Source organism: Hippichthys cyanospilos, chromosome 22, assembly GCF_059441005.1.
Source record: "Hippichthys cyanospilos isolate Australia breed blue-spotted pipefish chromosome 22, RoL_Hcya_1.0, whole genome shotgun sequence".
Taxonomy (NCBI): Eukaryota; Metazoa; Chordata; class Actinopteri; order Syngnathiformes; family Syngnathidae; genus Hippichthys; species Hippichthys cyanospilos.
In genome coordinates this window covers 183579-203851 of record NC_142390.1, presented here as the reverse complement: position 1 = coordinate 203851, position 20273 = coordinate 183579, and the positions used below count along the sequence as shown (strand labels likewise).

At 55.3% G+C, this 20273-nt stretch overlaps 2 protein-coding genes across 9 annotated transcripts; one reads left to right on the top strand and one right to left on the bottom strand.

Annotated features, from left to right (window-relative positions):
* Positions 1-1164: 1164 nt before the first annotated feature.
* Positions 1165-18107, bottom strand: tmem178bb (transmembrane protein 178Bb). Its single transcript, XM_088406001.1, has 4 exons — positions 17275-18107; positions 10866-10979; positions 3720-3857; positions 1165-2625 (listed from the first exon to the last, which is right to left on the bottom strand). The coding sequence occupies exons 1-4, from the start codon at positions 17633-17635 to the stop codon at positions 2375-2377; spliced, it is 864 nt and encodes a 287-aa protein (XP_088262127.1). The 5' UTR covers positions 17636-18107; the 3' UTR covers positions 1165-2374.
* Positions 3052-20203, top strand: mrps33 (mitochondrial ribosomal protein S33). 8 transcript variants are annotated; one of them, XM_088406010.1, is made up of 6 exons: positions 3052-3272; positions 3730-3900; positions 19223-19290; positions 19440-19508; positions 19585-19804; positions 19970-20203. In XM_088406010.1, the coding sequence occupies exons 5-6, from the start codon at positions 19590-19592 to the stop codon at positions 20073-20075; spliced, it is 321 nt and encodes a 106-aa protein (XP_088262136.1). In that variant the 5' UTR covers positions 3052-3272; positions 3730-3900; positions 19223-19290; positions 19440-19508; positions 19585-19589; the 3' UTR covers positions 20076-20203. The 8 variants fall into 8 exon arrangements, with proteins under 8 accessions (XP_088262136.1, XP_088262128.1, XP_088262134.1 ...); XM_088406008.1 differs by having other exon boundaries at positions 3053-3272; positions 19588-19804; XM_088406007.1 differs by lacking the exon at positions 19440-19508 and having other exon boundaries at positions 3053-3272; positions 19588-19804.
* Positions 20204-20273: the final 70 nt, after the last annotated feature.

Here is a 20273-nt window from a genome sequence, read left to right as displayed (position 1 = left end):
CGAGGACGACCGCTCCGGGCCAAGCCAACCATCGTCGGGCGGCCTCGGGATCGATTTTGGCGGCAAAAAAACGCGGGCCGCCGCCGATCCGGCCACGCTTCCTTTCGACCCGACGTAGTGGCGGATAGACGCGGAAGGTCCGTTTGAAGCGGCGTTTGGGCCTTCCCGCTCCTCCTCCGGGAAGGAATATGACTAAGCGCGGCGGCCCCGACGAGCTTCCAGGGACAGGAGCGCCGCTTTTCTCGTTACCATGGCTCTATGAATAATAAACAGCAATTGACGGCATGATTGCTGGTTGACTCGCTAATCTCCGCCGTCGGCTCCCTATTAGAGGGCTCCGAAAAGCGGGGGGAGGGCGGGGGACTCCTTTGAAATGTCGCGAGGCTCGGGGTGCTTGAACGACGGCTAATTAAGCGCAGGCCTTCGCTACCCTCACGTGCCGCGGACGTGGAATCGCGGTTTTGAGCGGGCGGGCTCTCGGTTCCCTATGGGAGAAGCTCCGCCTCTGACTTGCACGTAGTTCCAAACGCCCCCGTCCCGTAACGGAGCTACAAAGTCAACTCAAAAATCACTCGTCCCGATATAGTCCCTATAAGGACGCGCGAGCCTTCGAGGCCGGTGGCCTTTTTCGCCCGCTGGCCGAAAGACGCCCGAGGACGACGCGACGGGGAAGCGTTCGCCTCGATTCGTGCTGCGCGTTGAGTTTTCTTCGCGCCGTAGGCGGTCGGCGGGCAGATTTTCTCGTCGCGTCGGACGGTTCCTCGGAGATGCCTGCGGGCGTCGCTCGACTCGCCGCCTTCCCGCTCCCGGGGATCGAGCGTAAAGAAGCGCAAACTTTGAAAATCCGTGCTGAAACGGACACTCGGAGGGCGGCGGCCGAGCGAGTCGCGGGAGACGTTTGCCTCCCGCGCGCTTCCTTCCCGTGAGCGAGCGCCTTTGAAAGGACGCCCCCCCAAACGCTTTGGCGAGAGACGTACTTGATTCCTTCCTGGCCTGGTCTGAAAAGATGCCAGACCGGGACGGCGACCGGACACCCGCCGTTGAGGTACGGCCACGCTTTTTGCCCAAACAGCATGTCAGCATGAAATAGCCCTCCCGACAAATACCCCACCTGATTTTTGCCCGGTCTCCCTTCAGCCACATAGATGACAAACGACGCCGGTAGTAAACACACCGATGAGATTTATTCTCTTGAGATTTTGACATTCCACAGTTGAACATTTGCTTTTTTCTTCTTTTTTACCTTGACTCAACAGACACGTCACTGATGTTAAAGGTCGATAGATCACGTTGGATTCGGTCCAGAATGGGAGTTGCAGTATCGCCGCCGGTAAACCAATGTCGAGACTTTTTCCGGTGCCATGTGCTCGTCAGTCACGGCCTGCGTTTTTGGATCTTTGCTAGCCTTCGGATGGTGTCTGACGCGTGAATACTCTTGGCTTTGCCCGCGCCGCAGCTGTCGACGTATCGCACCAAGAAGGCCTTCGCACCAAGAAGGCCTTCGCTTTGTGCCGAAGCCCTCAAAGTCGAGGGCTCCATCCGAACCCGGGTTCACCGCCGCCGCCGTCCAAAAAAGTCTTTGGAGGGACAGCGGACGGAAACGATCGCCGACGTCTCGTCTTTGCGTCGTCCGTAAAATGCCAAAGCGCTGTCGGCGATTTGATCGCTTTTGCCGGCTTTTACATTCGAGCCATCCCACTTAGCCTTGAAAGCCAAAACGCGTTGGCGGGCCGGCCTCCGTCAGCCTCCTTCGCTTTGGAAAATCTCACACTTGGCTACGTTTGAACCGTGCGTCCGACGATAGGAGGTCACCGTATACTACTTTTGTGCTTTAAGGAGGATTTTCTTCCGAGCCGGGCGCCGAGATTAAAACGGGATACTGCACCTCTCCGTGGTCTTCGCAAAAAACGGGGCTCCGTTTTGTCCTCGTGATCTTTTTTTTTTTTTCTTAAAAGTGAGGAGAAGGGAAACACGTTTGTTGGCAAGGAAATCAACGTACAAAGCGGGAGCTACGCTATGGTCGTCCGCGGGGGAGGGGGGGGGGGCACGTCCCGCTCGTCTCTGGAATATTCCGTACAGTATAATACAAGGGAGTGGGTCCACGAATCCCAGCGGGACCCGGGCACCTGGAGTCCATCCCCCGAGAGGTTTCAAGGGCGTCCCTCGGCAGCCAACGAAACCGTTTAGCCCACGCCAACGCCGAGGTCCCCGCCAAAGGCGCCAGCATCTCCACAACAATTAAACACGCACGAGTTGGTATTTTGAGATGATTTTTTTCTTCAAACACCCATTTTTTAAGACGGGGAAAAAGCAAAGAAATGGGGGTTAACCAGGATTGGACGGGCGGGCGGGCACGTGCTCATCTCCCGGCCCCTTAGCACACGGTGCCGTTCTCCTGTCGAGACTTGGGGCAGGCGGACCTCGGGACGGGCTGCACAGAGGGCGCCAGCGTGCAGAAGAAGCCGGCGATGAGCGTCAGGCCCAAACCGCCCCAGGCGCAGAACATGGACCAGCCGTAGCCGTGGCCGATGTCGTCGGGCAAACCGTACAGGTGGCGCGGGTAGCGCGAGAGCTCAAAGTTGATGCCCGCCACGCACGTGCAAAGGGAGATGATGCAGAAGGTGCCTGCCAAAAACACACGGCCACAGCGACTCGGTCACGCTGTAGCGGAAGCGCGTGGAACTGCTGCCCTCGCTTTTTTTCAACGTTAGCTCACAGTCATCAAATATGAATTGCTATATCAAAAATAATGGACTAAAACTGTGTACTGCGGTTGTATCACTGAGCAGAACATTTTTTTCCCCCCTAAAGGTTTAATTCCCTTTGAATGAAAGCGAAAGAACTTGTTTTTGTCATCACCATCAGGGACTAATCATCCTTTTTTGCCTTGATTGTGCTTTGCCTTTTCTGTGGCAACAAAGCACGCAGCAATTCTGTTTTTCTTTTTTTTATGTCTTGTGCGAATACAGGCTGACGTAAATGCTGACGTAAATCGTCCCTTCCCGTCCCGCGTCCCTTAGGGGGCGCTGTCGGCACCTGCAGCCCGCTCTCGTCACCGAGGAAGACGTCGCCCGAGTCATGCCTTTTGCGCTTCCGGCGCCTGTGCGTTTCCAGTCCCTCGCTTCCCGCTTCTTCCGTTTTACGGCATATGTAGTTCAGTTGCGACTTTGCCTGTCGCTGTTGCGCGGCCCGCGTTCGTGAAATGTGTTTGTGCTTTGAGTTTTATGACGACTTGACGTCACGCCCCCCCGCTGCTTTCGCCCCTGATCACGGTGAGTTACGTGCGCTTTTGTCGCGTCTCGCTGATATTGTGCTTTGTTCCCGAGTTGTACTTTTGCCCTCTTGCACGCCTTTTGTAAAAAGAAAAACACGTTTTTATAACTCCCAAGCCGTCGTCAGTGCTGTTCCGGCGTTTCCTAAAATGCAATTTTCCTCTATCACGATTGTCGAGATTTGCAACGGGATATTTTCCCTCCGTTCAAAGTTTTTGACATGCAATCGACGATTATACTGAGCTGTGCACTGTAGTGCGTCATCCGGTTCGAGCGCCGTGCCTGCCCTCTAGCGATCAAGAGTGATACAACAACCCAAAGGAACGGTTTCTCTTGAACTGAACAAACATCTCCGAAACAGGCTGCTTTTTCTTGCAAACGCGCTCATTTGTTTTGAACAAAGAACTCGGAATGACGTGACTCTGCGGTGTTTTTTGCACGCCTCACCTCCCATCAGAAAGAGCAGTCCGGCCACATACTGCATGAGTCCTCGGTCCCAGCAGCAACCCAGCGCGCCGACGATCCAGCCGAACAGGATGATGGCCGCCGCCATGCCCATGAAGCCCGCCGTCATTCGCCGCAAATCTGAGGAGACGGCAACTTGTTATGCCGAGGCGTGACGAACCGGGTGAGTCCTCCATCTAACTTTTCAAACACGCGGGCCGAAGTCCGACGAATTAAGGCGAGGAAGATTCCGGGTGGGAGTAGACCGAATCTCAGGGATTAGGAGCTCCGTTTAGAAAATCTCGCGGTAAATCGGCTTCAACTGCGCTGGAAGCCAGGTTCTCCCTGCCAATTTGACCCCGCTGTAAAACCAAATCAACTTCTGGACCTTTCATTTAGCTTCATTAAAAAAAAACTACAAAAATTCCCCCAAATCTGAAATAGTGCTTGTGTATTTTCCTAAGCAAGAGGCTTCGCAAGTGTTGGGCAAGGGCTGAGGGGATGTGGCCTTTCTTCTTCAATAGTCATTCCGACGGCACCTTTCTAAACGTAGCCCGTCCGTTCAGGCGCGCCCGGGGCAAACGCGGGCGAGGGCGGCGCCAGATTAGAATGTCACGGGCGAGATGACTGAGGAAAGGCCGAGAGAAAGGTCAAAACGTTTGCCCCCGGGCGCCAAGGGGAGCGTGCCGCCCGAGCGCGAAGACCCCCCTTCTCGGCTCACGCGGGTATTTCAAAAAGGGCGCCCCCGCTGCAGGAGAGGTCGTGTCGAGCCTGCCGGTTCGATGGATTTGCTTTTATCTTCCATGTACGTATCACCCGTTTTCATTGAACGGTCAAAAGTCCTATTGTCCTCACTAGAGGACGCCCCGGCCTTCCGATCCTGCCTCGTCGGTCAACTTTCCAGCCTTGCTCGGACAAAACGGACACGCGCTAAAACGCTCCTTAGGAAGGAGCCAAATATTTGGGGGCGGCACTCGACATAGCGCCAGGAAAAAGCTATGCTTCAAGGTCATATGCAAAGTTGGATCGTCGGCACGTAATCGGGGTGTCCTTTTATCGGCTTCCGATCCGTTTCGACCGTGTCTAAATGGGCGGATGGCTTTTCGCTCCCGTGTTTGCGTTTGACATCCTCGATTTATTTGCTTTGACTTGCTGGCCCGGCCGGGAGGGTCGGATCAAAAGCGGGCGGTGGTTTAAGACGGGCAAGTCGGCGCAGGAAAAGCGCCCCTATCTGCTCACCGTCACATCCTTTTGACTAATCCGTCCTACGCTTGGGCCGTATTTGCATACGTTATTAACTTCTCGGAGTCGTTGAAATAAGCCTGCCGAGTTTTGCCCGCCGGTGCGCCGTAATGGCGCCTCCGGATTGTAAAACGGGACCATTTGTTCGGACCGCGGCGTTTCTCGGCGGCGAGGCGCTTTTCTTTCTCACGTCGTCTTGCTACGGCATAGTCCTTTCGATCATTGGACCGTGTGGGTTTCCATTGGCGGAAGAAGTTTTATCACCCATTGGTTTATGCTTTGTCTGATGTGATACGCGTTATGTCCCAGCCGTTAGTTGGTTTGTTAGTTTGGGGATTGTGCAACCTCCTTAGGGCTCCGCTTTTACTTCCGCGCGTCCAAAAGGCGCTTCCTTTTCAGCTATTCAAACAATCGGCAAAGCGGCGGGAAAACGTGAAACCGGTTAGCTGTACCGTTTTGCACAGAAGGAAGTAAATATCAAACGTTGGCAAAATAAAACCCCCAAACATCGAAAGCAGCCCTTTCCTTTTAAAAGCCTTTGAAATCCCCAAACCTGGAGACGAAGCGGCGGCATCGCCGCTTAGTTTTCCCTCTTCGGCAGTTTTGCCATATATCCTCGTTAAATTGCTGACTTTTCGGGCCTCCGCGACGTTGTCCCGGCCCGCGACGGATGCCGCCCGCTCGCGTCGGAAGCGGGGGCGCCCCGTTTCGCCGGCGAAGACCTTTGGGAGCCTTTTTCATATCTCCGCCGGGAAGAAAAAGTCCAACGTAGCCTAGTTTTCCACTTTGGCTCGGTCCCCCCTTGGTGGCGCATTCAAAAGGAGCCCCAAGAAGTCGGACGTTCTTCTGAATGACGAGCGCTCTCGCACGGTGTCCCTTTAAGTGGCGGTCAAGCCAAAGTCTCGGGGATCGGGGCGCGTTCCCCCGGGAAGCCTCAGGCGCCTCATAACCCGCGTCGGAAATTGAGTTTGTCCCCGAAGCGCGCGAGGGATTTGACAGAGTTTTGATTGCGAAACCCACGTCGCCCATCGGCGGGCGCGCAACTTTTCGATTCATCCCACGGAGTGAATAATCCATCGGAACTTTTTCTTCTTTGATCTTATTGCCGCTTTGGTCCGTAACTTGAGAAGATCGACAAAACTATGGATCCTTGCGGATATGTGTGCGTTTTTAGTTTTGGACGCAATTATACGTTGGATAAACAAATTCTGAGAATAATCGCGGCGTTTTTCTTTTTTTTTTCTCCCTCGATACCGCTTGACGGCTTTTGCATTTCATTTCATGATTTATCGCCTAAGCCGTGTTCTAAAAAATGGGCATCAGACAAGCGGGCGGGAAAAGAGCTTCGTGGTCTGAAAGTGTTGGGGTGTATTTTTAGCGTGAACTCCTGAGCAAACACGCTAACGCGCCGCATGCTGCGGCTCACGGCCTGTGACTTTGCCGCCGCCGTCAGTGTGACAAATGAGCGCAGCGCCCCACTCCTTTATTCGCGCGACATTAGGCCTTGCCTTTTTCAGGACGTGCGCAAAATCCGAATCAAAAAGACACCCCCCCCCCCCCCCCCCCCAAGCTCCGGCTTATAGCGGCTCCGGCTTCCGTTTTTTATTTAAGGTATGTCAAAGAAGTCTTTGGCTTCATGTTTCTATACGTACTGCAAATTTGCACCTGTAGCGAGCGGGCCCGGATGACGGCGCCGGCGAGGGAAGGAACGCCACCGATAAGGCCGCGATCCAAGAGGGTCCAGATCGGCCGCCTCCGCAAGATGGCTTCGCGCGTCTCCAAAGGGAAAATTGCCCGACGCGGCGCCCGGGGAACTTTTCCTTCCCCGCCAAGCCCAACGACATATTTCAGGGCCGGCGCGCAGTTTAGCGCTCTTCGGAAATTGCCGTACGGCTTAGTGAGGACGCGCGCGCCGCGGAGGCTTGACAAGCAGTCGCCGCGCAGCGTTATTACAAGCTTGCGTAGCATCGGCTCTGTCTTAATGGCGGCTTTTGGGGAAGAGAGGATTTTCTTAATCTTTCCGCCGCCGAGTTGCTGAGCGAGCGACGGCGGTGCGTGCCGACTTCCCGATCCCCCCACCCCCCCGCGCAAAAAGCCGTCCGTCGGATTCAAAGGCGGAACGGGAAGCGTGAGCCGGGGGAAGGCGGCGACAGCGGCCAAAGGCCGCGCTGGAGCCGAGAGATACTCAAAGCTCTCGGCCATTAAGAAGTGCGGCTTTTCAAGCGCGGGCCTTCAACTTTGTCCGCGCCGGCGGACCGCCGCTGGCGTTTTAGCTTACTCGACACTTTACCGCCTTGACTATTGGGAAAAACGCCGTCTGCGCTTCCTCCGACGTCGGCGGATCCGGGACGTCGCCGCTCGCGTCCTTTCAAAAGCGCTCGGCGGAGGAGCTCATCTTTTAGTCGCGACCCCCCTCGCTTCGCCAAAGCCGAACGCGGCTTTACATAATTCCCTTCTAATCCCCGCCTCCACATGTGGAAACTCTCACTTGTCGTCTTTAGCTCGGGCGGGACGTTGGCCACTCCCTTCTGCGGATAGAAGGCCTTGGAGGAGGGCTTGGAACGGTCCCGTCCACGTCCTCCGTATGCGTCCGCCCGCTATAGGCGAGGCCGTCGGAAAGCCCGGCGATCGGGAACTCGGCGTAGCGGGCAAGTCCGCTACGGGCGACGCCAACCGATAGGCCGTCGCGTCGACGCTCGAGGGACGCGCTGGGCCCGCGGGGTCAGCTTTCTTTGGGCTTTGGACGCTCGGGTCCCGAGACGACCTGTCGAAATTTTCCAGCTGAATCTCTAGCCGGCCATTCGATGCCGCCGAACCGCTTTTCATACCTCTCGCCTTAAAGCTCAAACCGACGGCCTCGGGAGGCGGCCGGCGGGCGCTCGGGCGCCTCTGCCGGAAGGGCGCGGGAATATTTCCGCCATCTTATCGCGACGCTACGAGGAGCCGGAGGAGAAAGGCGACCGGGGAGAGAAGCCCGAGTGCTTCAAAAGAGACGCGGGGGGTGCAAAAAGATGGAGGCCGTTCCCGAGTCAAGCGGCGGGCGGATGTGAACCGTGGCCGTAGGCGACCCCTCCCGTGCCATGTATTCACTTGCGGTTCTCTCCGCTTAAGGTGGCGAACGTGCCCAAATCACTCAAAGGTAACTAAAATCTTCGTCTCCTACCTCCAAAAGGAATTTCCGTAAAGCCCCTTTCAACGGCACGTCGCAGCATGCGCGCCAAACGCGCATTAGCCCACGCGCTCTGCCATATTTTGCAAGTCTGGCCGATGTCGGCCGCCCTCCCGTTTACGCTTCCAACCTCGCGCCGGCGCTTTATCCGTCGGCAGGATTTAAGCTCAAAGTCAAGACGCGGCCGCTTCTGAAATCTCCGAAGAGAGGAACTCGCCTCTTTTGGGAAAGCGCAGGGAGGAAGAGCCACGGGAAAAAAACATTTCGAATTGATGATGCAACAGAATTCCTGAGAGGTTTTTTTTTTTCATTTTGGCGGCCGTCGTCGGAACGTCTCGTAAGCGCAGACGACGCCCCGTCGTCTTTTGTTACCGAGCTTGCCCTCGGAGCTATGACTGATCGCCCCGACGCGGGGGAGGGGCCCCCGGGCGCGCTTTATTTGCCCCGTCGGCCGCCGTTTGTTCCGGGAGCTTCGGAGCCGGGCCCGGTCGGCCCCGCGGGCTTTTCGCTTGTTTCAAAAGACGGCTCGGAGGCGGGCGGCGCGTTCGCATTTTCGAAGCGGAGACGGACTCGGTCCCTTCCCGACGCATCGTAGTCATGGAATTTCACGTGACGTTATGTAGGTAATATAACGTAGTGTATATCGGCACGTATTTTTGCGTCATTGCGGAACGGCGGCATCCCGCGTCCTCCCACCTTTTGAAGCGCGGCAGCCAGCGCGGCCGCGTACCCGGAGCGGCTTTCGCACCCGGGGCGGCTTTCGCACCCGGGGCGGCTTTCGCACCCGGGGCGGCTTTCGCACCCGGGGCGGCTTTCGCACCCGGGGCGGCTTTCGCACCCGGGGTGGCTTTCGCACCCGGGGCGGCTTTCGCACCCGGGGCGGCTTTTGCCGACAAATCCCGCCAAAGCCCCGTCTTGATCCGGGGGCTACGGTGACTCAGGCTCCGGACTGAGACGCGGCGCGTTTTCTCCTCGGGCTCGCCCGCTTTGAATGGAAACGGGGGGAGGGGGATCGCCAGCCCTCTTTTCAGTCGGCTCGCACGCGAGGAAAAAAACCCGGATTATCTACATAGATAAATATAGCCGGGATTAGCGGGACTGTTCGATTCCACGCGCGCCATCTCAAATACGACATCTATTTCCGTTTTTTTTTTCTCCCATCTCACCTCGGATAGCCTTCCTTTGCAAGGTTGTTAAAACGATCGCCTGTAGGTGGTGCTGAATCTGAATTTTTGAAACGATTTTTCCTCCCCGCGATCCATCATGCAGATAAGACGCTAAAAAGGCGCGCGGGAACACGAGTCGCCAGGAGCCAAACCTTTGCGCGTGATGTTATATGAATTGGCCCGCTTTTGCGGTTGAAGATATTTTTTTCTGTCACGTTTGACTCGAAAATCATAGCCCGGAATTTACGGTCGGGGTTCTCGCCGGCCGGAAGGACGTATTTTGGGAAGTTGCAGCCTCCTGAGAGCAAGCCTATTGGTTTCGGACGTTTGTTTTTGTCTGGGTGAAGCTACCCCCCAGGGTCCCGGTGCGCTCACGTCGCGAGTCGGAAGACGCACTTTGGGGTGTGAAATTTGCCGAGGACGCGCTCCTTAAGATGAGGCGTCGGCGATGCGACAACGACCAAGCAGAAATTCCCAAGACTCCGTTGACCTGGCGACCGGAATGAACATTTGGGATTCTTGGTCGTCGGACGCGCCTTCCGTTGTTCTGGCCGTTCGCGTACGCTGCTTTGGCGCCGCGGGGACGTTATCTGCCGCTGATATATGTCCCGCGCGGGTAGACGGCGTAACAAGGACATTAAACATGTCCCGGCGCCCCCGAAGTCTTGCCGTACCGCTTGGTCCTCATCTTTCCAAATGGATACTTGCTGTGTTTGCCGTCCCAATTTCACCCGCCAACACTCGGGACGCGGCTTTTCAGCCGCAGCGGCATTACGTCAGACTTTGATTTCATCAGGCCGGGGAGGCGGGGATGTCATCCTTTCCCTCCCTCCCGCAGCGCTTTGGGATTATAGCAGCGGGGCCGGGAAACGGGGTCAGAGGGATATACCGTACGAGGGGTGGGTTTTTGGAGGACACCTGACGGGCTCTCTTTTGCAGCCAAGTGGAAACACGCGCCGACCTCACACTGTCACCGTTTCCCGTCGGGCGCCGCCGCTCGACAATAGCCGCCGTCCTCGGCGGGCTCGGCCGTCTGTCTTCTTTCCCCCGGAGTTTCGCTTTGGTTTTTTTCTTTTTTTTTCCAAGCGCGCATCAGGCACTTTTTCTATTTCGAGTTTTTAACCGGTGAAAATGACAGCGTCACGCAAAATGTAGATTTGCCGCATCCACGCACAGCGTAGAGGAGGTGACGAGCGTTCGGTATCTGCCGCTAAGGATTATCCTTACGATCCGTTGAATTGGAAATTGCCATTTCCGTAAAATTGATTTAAAAAAAACAGGGTCATCATTTCCGGGTTTATTATTTCCGGGCCAAAAAACCAAACGGAATTCAAATCGGGTTCCGTAAAAGGGAAACGTTTATCGGCAAATGGTTTATGTTGGTTCAACGGTAAGATGATTCTCCTTTCGTGGAGGAGTACAGACACTAGATACTGTTAAAAGATTGCCTTTTTTTCCTCAGTCATTAGAGCCAGCCAGCCGGCGCGTGTTTTCGGTCACGCGGCGGACCCGGTTCATGAATCAAACTATAGCGCCATATGGTCAAGTGGAAAAGTTAGGGAATGGACTTACGCAGGGCGTGCCACTCATCCTGCCTGATGGTCTTGGTGATGTTGTAGGAGAGGTTTTTGGGGATGGTGCCCGAGGAGTAGTGGTACTTGATGTAGGAGCATCTCGCGATAGAACCTGCGGAGGCAAAGGAAGAAAGGACAGGGTTCCAATCCGCCGTTTCTTCCAAATGAAGAGCAAATGAATTGAAAGGCCAGGCCGCGTCTCGCGACGCCTCGCACAATTTCACCTGCTTTTTTTCAACGCCGTGACCGTCCCAGCGCGTCCTCTCCAATTCTCCAATAAGCGGATACTATATTATCCCGCCCGGGGAGATTTCGAGCGCACAAAGAAAGATGGCCAGCGTACGAGCGCTCCCCGCTCTTGTCTTTTTTCCCGCAGCCGCGCACGCATCCAGAAGATAGCGACGTCTGATAGCGATAATTAGCCTTTCGTGGCTGTCACCGCCACAGTCTGCACTTTGAGAGATTTTCCTGACGATAATAATAATAACACGCGTTGAAAAAAAGCCCGTTTTCAAAGCGAGGCCGAGCAAAATGCTGCGCGCGCGTGTCTTCCCCGGGTTGGAGGTTCAACTTGTTTTGCTTGGAAGAGCGACATGGAGAGACTCGACATTTTGCGATATTCGCAACGGCGGTTTGAGAAACGATCCTTAATACGCCATTAACCATCCGGGCAAAGCAAAATGGCGGCCTTTGGGATTTGGATAAGCCCATTTGGGATTCATTTGACCGTAGACGGGAGCGAGTCGCGCACAAACATTGTGCAAACAAGGCTCACGCGATGGAAAATAAACGTCCCCGCTCGGAGACGCGTTTCGCCGTCCGCGCCGGACAAGACGAACCTCCTCACGGGGTCGTTACTTTTCCTTTTTCATCGGAATTCCAGCTTGTTGTTTGAATCGGTTTGTTTCTTTCATGGGATTTTGGTTTTTAGTTTACTGCTTGAGCGGTCTTTGGACCATTTTCCGTCTTCGTCTCCCGCGCCGTTCCGGCCGTATTTTAGGCAAGGGACGGCGCGGTAGTGGCGCGGCTAAACTGAGGAAAGCAAAGGGAAAGGAGGAAAAGCGCGGCCGTCGGCGAGAACGGGGCCGACTCGTCCTCGCCCCCGTCCCATCCTGCCTTTTGAGCGCGCCGTGGAATCGGACGGACGATATTAGAGTAATGACGGCGAGCGTTCCTTCCCCCTGCGTGCGGCTGCGGGCTGCCTTTTTTTTCCTTTTCATCCTCGCGCGTCTCCTTTCATTCATTCGCGTTTAACTCGGGAACCCGCGTACGTTCGGAAGAACCTTCAAAGGATTTTCTTCTTCGCAGCGGTTCAAACACTTGTCCGCTGTCGTAATAGCATCCGTGCCTTTGAGAGAGGGAGCCTAGAGTGAAGGGGGGGGGGGGGGACAAATACTGAATCCCTTCCCGGATGTCTCTGAATTTATTGAATGCAACAGAAGTTGTTGTTGAATCCCAGTTTCGTTGAGTATTTTTTCCACATCGAGCATCCGGCTAATCTCGGCCGCAGTACCGTAACGCGCATGACTTTGGAGCCAGCCGGTCCTCCCGTCGAGCGTCTTCATTTGTCCCAAATTCTGCAGCTTCATGTTGTAAATGTCTCAATCTTGGAAATGAAATGGATGAACCAGAAGGACGGTCGAAACGAAGCGCGCTGCGTCCGGTTTCCATCGGTGCCCTCGGACGACTCGCCGTCCATCCTGACCACGTACGCTAAGGTCTGCGCCGGCGGTCGCGCGCGGCAATGTCGCCGTTTTGCTTTGCTAGGGGCGGCAGCTGTCGCCATGGCGACCGCACAGCCAATATATGAAAATGCAGTCGGCGGCGGCACTTTGGCGTCATTTCAAGGTCGCGCGCCAGCATCCCTCACCCAAAGCGCTTAGAATTCGATGCCGTGCGATCCGTCGTCATGCCCGGCCTAATTCGGCAATAACGAGAACCGATTGGCCCCGCCGGAGATGTGACGAGATCTTCAACTGCGATGTTTGGGGTTTGTTTTTTCAAAGCGCGCGTACTCCGCGCATTTAATTAACATGGCCGATAACCCGGTTACCGCGCCTCCATCTGTACCTTTCCTCTGGGGTGTGCAAGGATGGAGCGAGAGCCAAAGAGAGATGGGGGCATCATCTTTTGCACCTTTCCCACGCCGTGCCGTTTTCATTACTCGCCTTGGTTGTTAGTGAAAATCAAAAGATGCTTTTCAAATAGAGGGGTGGGAAGGTGCGGCTAGGGTCGAGGCGCCGCGTCGGGAAAGCGCGCTTGGAAAAATTTGCCGGCTCTCTGACCGAAGGACCTTCGCCAATAGCGTGATGCGGCCTCCTTCGGTGAATGCAAGCGCGCGCGTGATTGGGAAGGGGTTCCGGGCCGGGGAGGAAAAATAGGATGGCCGGAATCTCACTTTTGTCTTGGAATTCCGCCCGCATTTGAGTCGGAGTTTTGACTCGATTCTGAGCATTTTCACTTTAAAATGAGAATACCCGGGTTAGAACTCTCGCGTCGGCATGTGTAAGTCTGACGATAAAGTCGTTCTGGCGATTCCAATTTTTGAGTCGGCGTTCTGAGAGCGAACGTCAGGGTCACGTTCAAGCCGGTCACTTGAGAGGAAACCTTCTCTTGCGTGCGTGGGGAAACTTTTTCCAGCGGCCCAAGGCCTCCCAGTTGTGATTGGTAGGACTGACATTGGTTGGACTTTAAAAAAAAGGCCATTGTAGAATTTGTGGCGCAACCATTCACGTAGGTTTTTGCCTTGGACAAATCGGAGACGGCGCACTTGAAAAGGACGGGCCGTTACCATCGTTTCGCCGGTTGTCTCTGTAACCTGAGTTGGCGGCGTGTATTATAGATGAGATGATCTTTATTTCGGTTTTGGCAGCCCCCGGCCGGGGCTTTGTCCGTCACGGCCGCCAGGACGAGCGGCCCCTAACCCTAAGGGGCGGGGCGCGGGCCGCCGGTCCGTCAAGCGGGGCCATCTCATACGGTCCGTCGTGCGCGATCGCCAATTAAAAAATTGGATTCAGAAAAATCCATAGGAACTGCGCTTTGCCCAAAATTTTCGGGTGCGCGAGACGCCGACGCTACCTAAAGTTTGAAATATGCCGTCAAAAATCGTCTCTCCGCTCGACTTTTCATCAAGCCTGGAAGGAGAAACCACAAAGAGACGTCGGCACCAATCTGCAAAGCACTTTGTTTTGTCAACATCATTCATTATTAACCACGGATAAATGCCTTTTTTTTTTTTTTTTCTTCCGCCCGGTTCCGCCAATGGAAAATAAAGCGCCCGCGAGCTCATCTCCGTCCCGCCGATCATCGGCACGTCCCCCCAAAACCCGGCCTCCTCCGGACTCCCGATGGGTGCGAAAAACGATTCCAACGGCGCCCTTCTGGCCCCGAAAAGGCCGTTGTTGGCAAGTGTTTGTCAACTCTTGCGTACGCCAGAGAAAATAACCCATTCGGGCAGAATATTTTTCCCGTTCCCATCAATGGTCTCACTAAGAAAAGGCAAAGCGGGGTGACCGAGTCAGGAGAATAATTAGCGGATGACGCTACGCGATCCGCGGTTGCCGTGGCGATGAACAGGCGTCATGAAATAGTCCCCCCGCTGAAGGAAAAGCCTTGGAAGAAGAAATCCCATCCAAAGCTTTTCCCCCGGACCTCGCCAAGCCGGGCTACTCACACCAACGTCCTTCTCCGGCACCAAAAGGAGTCGCTGGCATATGGCCCTCCCTCACCGGACGTATCTCCAAACGGAGGTCGCGCTCCCTAACCCTCGCCCGGCCCGGCGTGTCGCTGAGGAGCGCGGGGGCGTCGCCCGAATCATTCAAGCGCACCCAGGAAGGCGAGAGATAACAAAGCCTCTTCCCGCGAAAATAACGCATCCAAATGGTCAAGATGACTCGAATTCTTCTTTGACTCTCAAGTGTAACGTTTACGGGTCACGCCCGTTCAAAGGTGCTGACGCAGGCGTTTGTTGGCGTGCCGTTCCGGAATCGGGACGCCGGACAGGTTTGAAGTACGCCAGTCTATTTTCTATCCGCGGGCGGTCGACTCGCGCGCGGCTTTCGCTCCGCCGGTATTACGCCGCCATCCGAAGACGTCTTACACGCGCCGGGACAACGAGACTCGCGGGCGACGTGCCGTCGTCGACTCGGGCCGTCCGCCGCCATTGGCGGCTGTGGACGAGCGGCGAATGAGACGACGTAGCCTAGCGACGGACGTCTCTTCGGGCGACGCGATGACCGCGTTGCCCGCCCGGACGAATGCCGTTCGGGCCCGTTGGCCCCGCCTCTTAAAATGATTGTCACACGGGAGGGATGGCCTCAATTGGGGCGTCCCGCTGTATGGAGGCATTCATGCGCTCCCCGACTGGCCGCTACCGCAGATGGCGGCCCGGCATAAAGGCGCAGCTGCGGCGCCATTCAGACTCTCCCTCGCTCGCTCGCTCTTTTCACGCTTGGATTTCTTCCAGCCGCATCCAGCAGGAAAAAGCGCAGCGCCGCTTCCTGTCCTCTGAACGAGACACACGGGCCGCCTGTGTGGCGTTAGCCGCGGCGGGGAGGTTTGCGCGTTTGTCTCGCCTCGGCTACGGACAAAAAACACGGGAGCCGGAAAGGAACAGCGGATGCGACCGGCGCTGTCGACTTCCGGTGCGAGCAAGAGGTTGGCTTTGAAAATCCAGCAATGCTCAACATGATACATGAAGGCGAAAGCTCTTTGCCTGAAGAAAGTCCCGCAGCTTGACGCTAACTAAGAAACAAATGGCTTTATAGCAGCGGATGCTTGGAGCACAAATGGTGGAGCAACACGTGTTGAAAATCCGCGTAGTTGTTTTTTCATGAAGAGTAATAGAAAGCCGAGCCTGGTAGAGCCCCCGCCGTCCCGGCGGCCCGTCAGAGTTTTTGAACGGTGAAAAATGCGGAAGGTCTCCCCGGGGGAGGCGGGCGGCGTCGGAGTCAGGCGCGTACGTCCTAATGGCCGCCTCGCCTCGTCCCAGCCGCAAAATGCCGATTGAAGCCCATTAGGAAAAGTGCTGCCGTTTGTATAGCGATGCCGAGTGGCACCCTGACGCCATTATGTCATTATTTGCAGTTGAAAGGTCGGGCGAGCGCGACTCCAGCCGAGCGGGAAGGGGGGGGGCGGGACTAGCATGCCCGCAAACGTGCCGCATAATAGCCAGTCAATAAACGTGCCCTTCGCTCGGGATTTGCAAACAAGGTCTTCAACTATCCGCGCCAGCGGCGTTTAGTGACATATTATCGTTTTGTTTTGTTTTTTTATCAAATCCTTCCGAGACCCGGCGCTCAAGTTTGACGTCTTGCCGAGACAAATTGAACGCGAGTGAATGGGCTGGCTCTCGGGCAGCCGGAACGCGGCGCCGTTTTGCATCCATCCCTTTCCTGTGCAAAATTCAAGCGTTTTTGCCACGGGTTTTGGTCACGCACGCCATGAGCGACTTGCACAGACACACGGACGTGAATGTTGCACTCCATTTTTTTGCTCACGTGTGTCGCCGCGCCGTTCCGCTTCAAATATCCATTGCTTGAAGGGTGAGAACACCAATGCTATGTGTTAGCATGCATAGGGACTTTTGTTCTTGTTTGCTAGCCTTAAGCGAAATCGGCTTGAATTTGAAGCGGGTTGTGCAGCCGTGTTTGAAACAATTCTTTTTTTTTTTGTTTGAAGTAGAAGTAGCAAAAACCGATGCTTCTTGAATTGTGAAGTCGTGAAGGGCTACTATCTCCAGGCGGCGGTTTCAAATGATGTGTGTTTTTGAATTGTATTTGAGTTCTTTTTCGTCAATTCATTTGAAGGGCGCAGCAGGTCGATGTCTGTGGGCTTTTTTTTGGTTTAACTTCAAGTCTGAAGCATGGCCAGTCTGAAATGTCCAATATTTCTGAGCAATAATTCACCAAATGCTTATTGAGCGATGCAATCAATTAAAATGTAAGCCTGCATATGAGGTATGAAGTGGATGCTAACGTAAATAAGATGGAGTTAAAAGCCCATCGGTCCACACCAGTAAACGGCGCTAAAACGGAGTACTTGAAGTCGTTTAGCCTTTTTTCAGCAGTGGGAAGGCTTTCGAAAAAAACACGTGCGGGGACGGCGCACGGCCGAGCCTGCCAACGGCACCCGGTCAAAACCAGAAAAGCGAATCCGATCTGCAAACGTGCACGATGGCAGACGCGACGGCAGACACGATGGCCGCGTTTGGCTACCGGATGGACGTCGGTTTCCTATTTCGGGACGTGCAACGCTTTCCTCTTGGAACTGAAACCGTTGAGGGAGCCGAGCGGCATCAAATGTTTCGTTTGGTTTTGGGAGACGCGCGGCGGTCTCGGCATGGTCTCGGACGGTCTCGGTAAAGGTGCCGAACCCCGACCCGAACCCAATACGGTGAGCCGGCCTACCTTTCCGGACCAGCTCTTGGATTCCCTGGTCGAAGCCCAGCCGGTGGCATTTCCTCCACAGCCCCATGTTGGTGGAGTTGTAGCGCCTGCTGCACTCGTCGGCGGCGCTCGTGGCGAACAGCTGCCGCCGGTCGCGGGCCAGGAGCGGCCGGTCGGCGGCGGCCCGCAGCGGCAGGCTGTTGTTGGGGATGTAAATGAAGCCCGGGTCCTTGCGGCGGCCGGAGAAGCTCTGGCAGCGCTCCTTGTAGCGCCTGGCGTCGGTCTCGTACCAGTGGTCGGAGCACATGGCCACGGCCAGCATGGCCAGGGCGCCCAGCGACAGAGCCAGCCCGGCGTAGAGCAGCAACTTCCCGGCGGCCATGCTCGCCTCGCCTCGCCTCACAGCCGCATCGGCGCCGCGACCTCTGCGGATTGCACCCTCGCCTCGCCTCGCCTCGCCTCGCCCAGCTGGGCTCCGGCTCACATGGCCTCCGCGATTCTCTCTGGCCCCCCGCCCCCGAAAGGCATCAAACAAAAGAGGAGTAATCCCGCAACCCCTCCTCCGTCGCTCTCCTCCTTGCGGCGCCGACCGAGGGGACCCTTAGCTCAGCCCAGCTCAGCTCAGCTCAGCTCAGCTCATCTCGTCTCGGCGACGCGGCGGTCAGGAAACGTCATTAACGCCCATTAAGGACAAAAGGCTGCGGGAGAACCAAATGCGCAGACCTGCCTGATGTGGCCGAGCGGCGGGGGGAGCGCGGAGTGGGCTCAGCCCGTTGAGTCAGCAAAGCGTCCCCCCCCCCACCCCCGAAGCGCGTCTGATGACGGCAGATGCTCCGGAGCGGGCCGCTCGGCCGACCAATCAGCGCTCGTCTGTCTGCGCGAGCGCGTTGGCCTGACTGCGCGCGCCTCGGCCTGAACCATTGCAAGAATAACGCGGGTCCTGCCTGCTCTCTCCGGGATGCGTTCCCGTTCGTTCGCATCGTATGTGAAGGAATGTTCACACCCGTTTGTGTGCGAAACCCGACTCCTGCCGTGCGTTCAAGCAGGAAAACCCAACCAAACCCAACCAAACCAAACCAAACCAAACCGCTATCCCCGTGCGAGCTCAAATTTGGATATTCCTCGCAAATGCGCCGGCTCGGTTGCAATGTCCCGACTGGCCTGACTGCCAGACAGCAACAGCGATTCGAATTGTATACTTGGGGCAAATAAGGCAGGGGGGGGGGATTTCTGAAAGGCCAAAAACAGTCATTGCTCCTGTACTAAAGTTATAGAGGCAACCGAAGACACAAAGTGCATTCGTGTTTTTTGACAAACTGCATCTTTCATTTGGTTATTCCCCTTTTTCATCGCTCAACGCAAATTTAAAGACGAACGCGCTGCACTGGGCGTGCTTTGTCACTTGATGTTTTGCTGCATCCTGGTGGACAAAAATAACAATCGCTGTCGGATTATAAAACAAACTGGTACCGGAAACGCCTAATACAACATAAAATAGACACTGAGGTACTATAGGGTTGAGGATTTTTTTTTTATGTTAGTAGAGGATTTTTCCCTTTCTCCGGGTTTGTTTATACCTAAAAGCTACATGGACGTAGTCGCTGTTGGGCGTCTGGCGCCCTCGGGTGTTCAAACGGGTAAACATCTTGAGGGAAAACACGCTTCAAAGTTCAAACGGCAGAAAAAGTATGTTTTCGACGCTTTTTTAAAAACTCAAATTTATATGGGTTGTTTAGTGCTCCGCCCGCATGATGAGATTCGGAACTTTTGTTTGGACGGATTAGATTATCGAACGCGTTAAGTGATGGGCTTGTATTTCCTCACGATAAAATACACGTTTGTTTTTTTCACGAGATTGCATGTCCTTAAATGTTGACCGAAATAACTTAAATGTGTTATTTTTAAAGAAGTATGTTACAAGAGGCGTAAAACGCATGTTGTTGTTTTTTTTTTTTCATATACCCGGAAGTCAAGGCAACTATCCAATCACTGCTCAGAAGCAGCCGGAACACGGAAGACTTCGCTCGGCCGGTGAAGGTTAGACGCGGCATGTTTCGGATATTGCTTAAAATGAAATGTACGCGTTGTTTGCGATGCTTGATCCGTGGCGAAATTTAGTCATCCTCGGATATTTTTAGCGATTAAGGTAAGTGTGCACTTATCGCGCCAATGTTTTCTGCCATCAGCGTGCGATCGAGGCCACGTAACGACCACCGCACATGGCGCGGCAATTCACGCGCGTCGAATTCCTGCCAGTATGTGTTGCGCGATTGACGGCGATCGTAGGAAGCGACGCCGCTTCTAACCCTCTTCCCCCGTTTCCTTATCAAGCAGTCATGGGCAGCATATCCAACTACGCGGTGCGCGTGGCCAGACTGAGCGCTCAAATATTTGGGGACGTCGTCCGCACGACGGACTCCAAGTCGATGAAGGTGGTCCGCCTATTCCGGGAGCCTCCCACGGCCAAGAGGAAAGAGGTGTACGACTGGTACCCGCGACACAAAATCTACTACGCCATGACGCAGAAACTCCGCTTCCTGGGACTTTTCAGGTAATTGCGTCGCCGAGCGCGACCGAAAGACAGCTTCGTTAGTCTGGGTCGTAAGCGGAAGTGGGGAGAGTCTCGGCGCGCGCCGAGCCGTTGGTTTGCGGCGGAGCCGGCGCGCCCCGAAGCCGCCGCCCGCTGACGAAAACGCGCGCCGGCGTGGCCTCGCAGGGACGAGCACGAAGATTTCAAGGAGGAGATGCGGCGCCTGAGGAAGCTGAGAGGAAAAGGCGTTCCCAAGAAAGGAGAAGGGAAGCGGGCCGGCAAGAAGAAGTGAGCCCTGCCCTTTGACCCCTTTGAACCCGCCAGTTTGTAGCTAGTAAGTTTCGCGCGTGGAAGATTTCATGGAAACGCCTCCCGGTCTTGCGCGCATCGAGTGGAGAAAAATAAAAGCACTGTCACGCATCCGTTTCAGTCTTTAGTACTTGTCCTCTTTTGGTTTGGGGGGGTGGGGGGCTAAGACACTCTGAAGCCA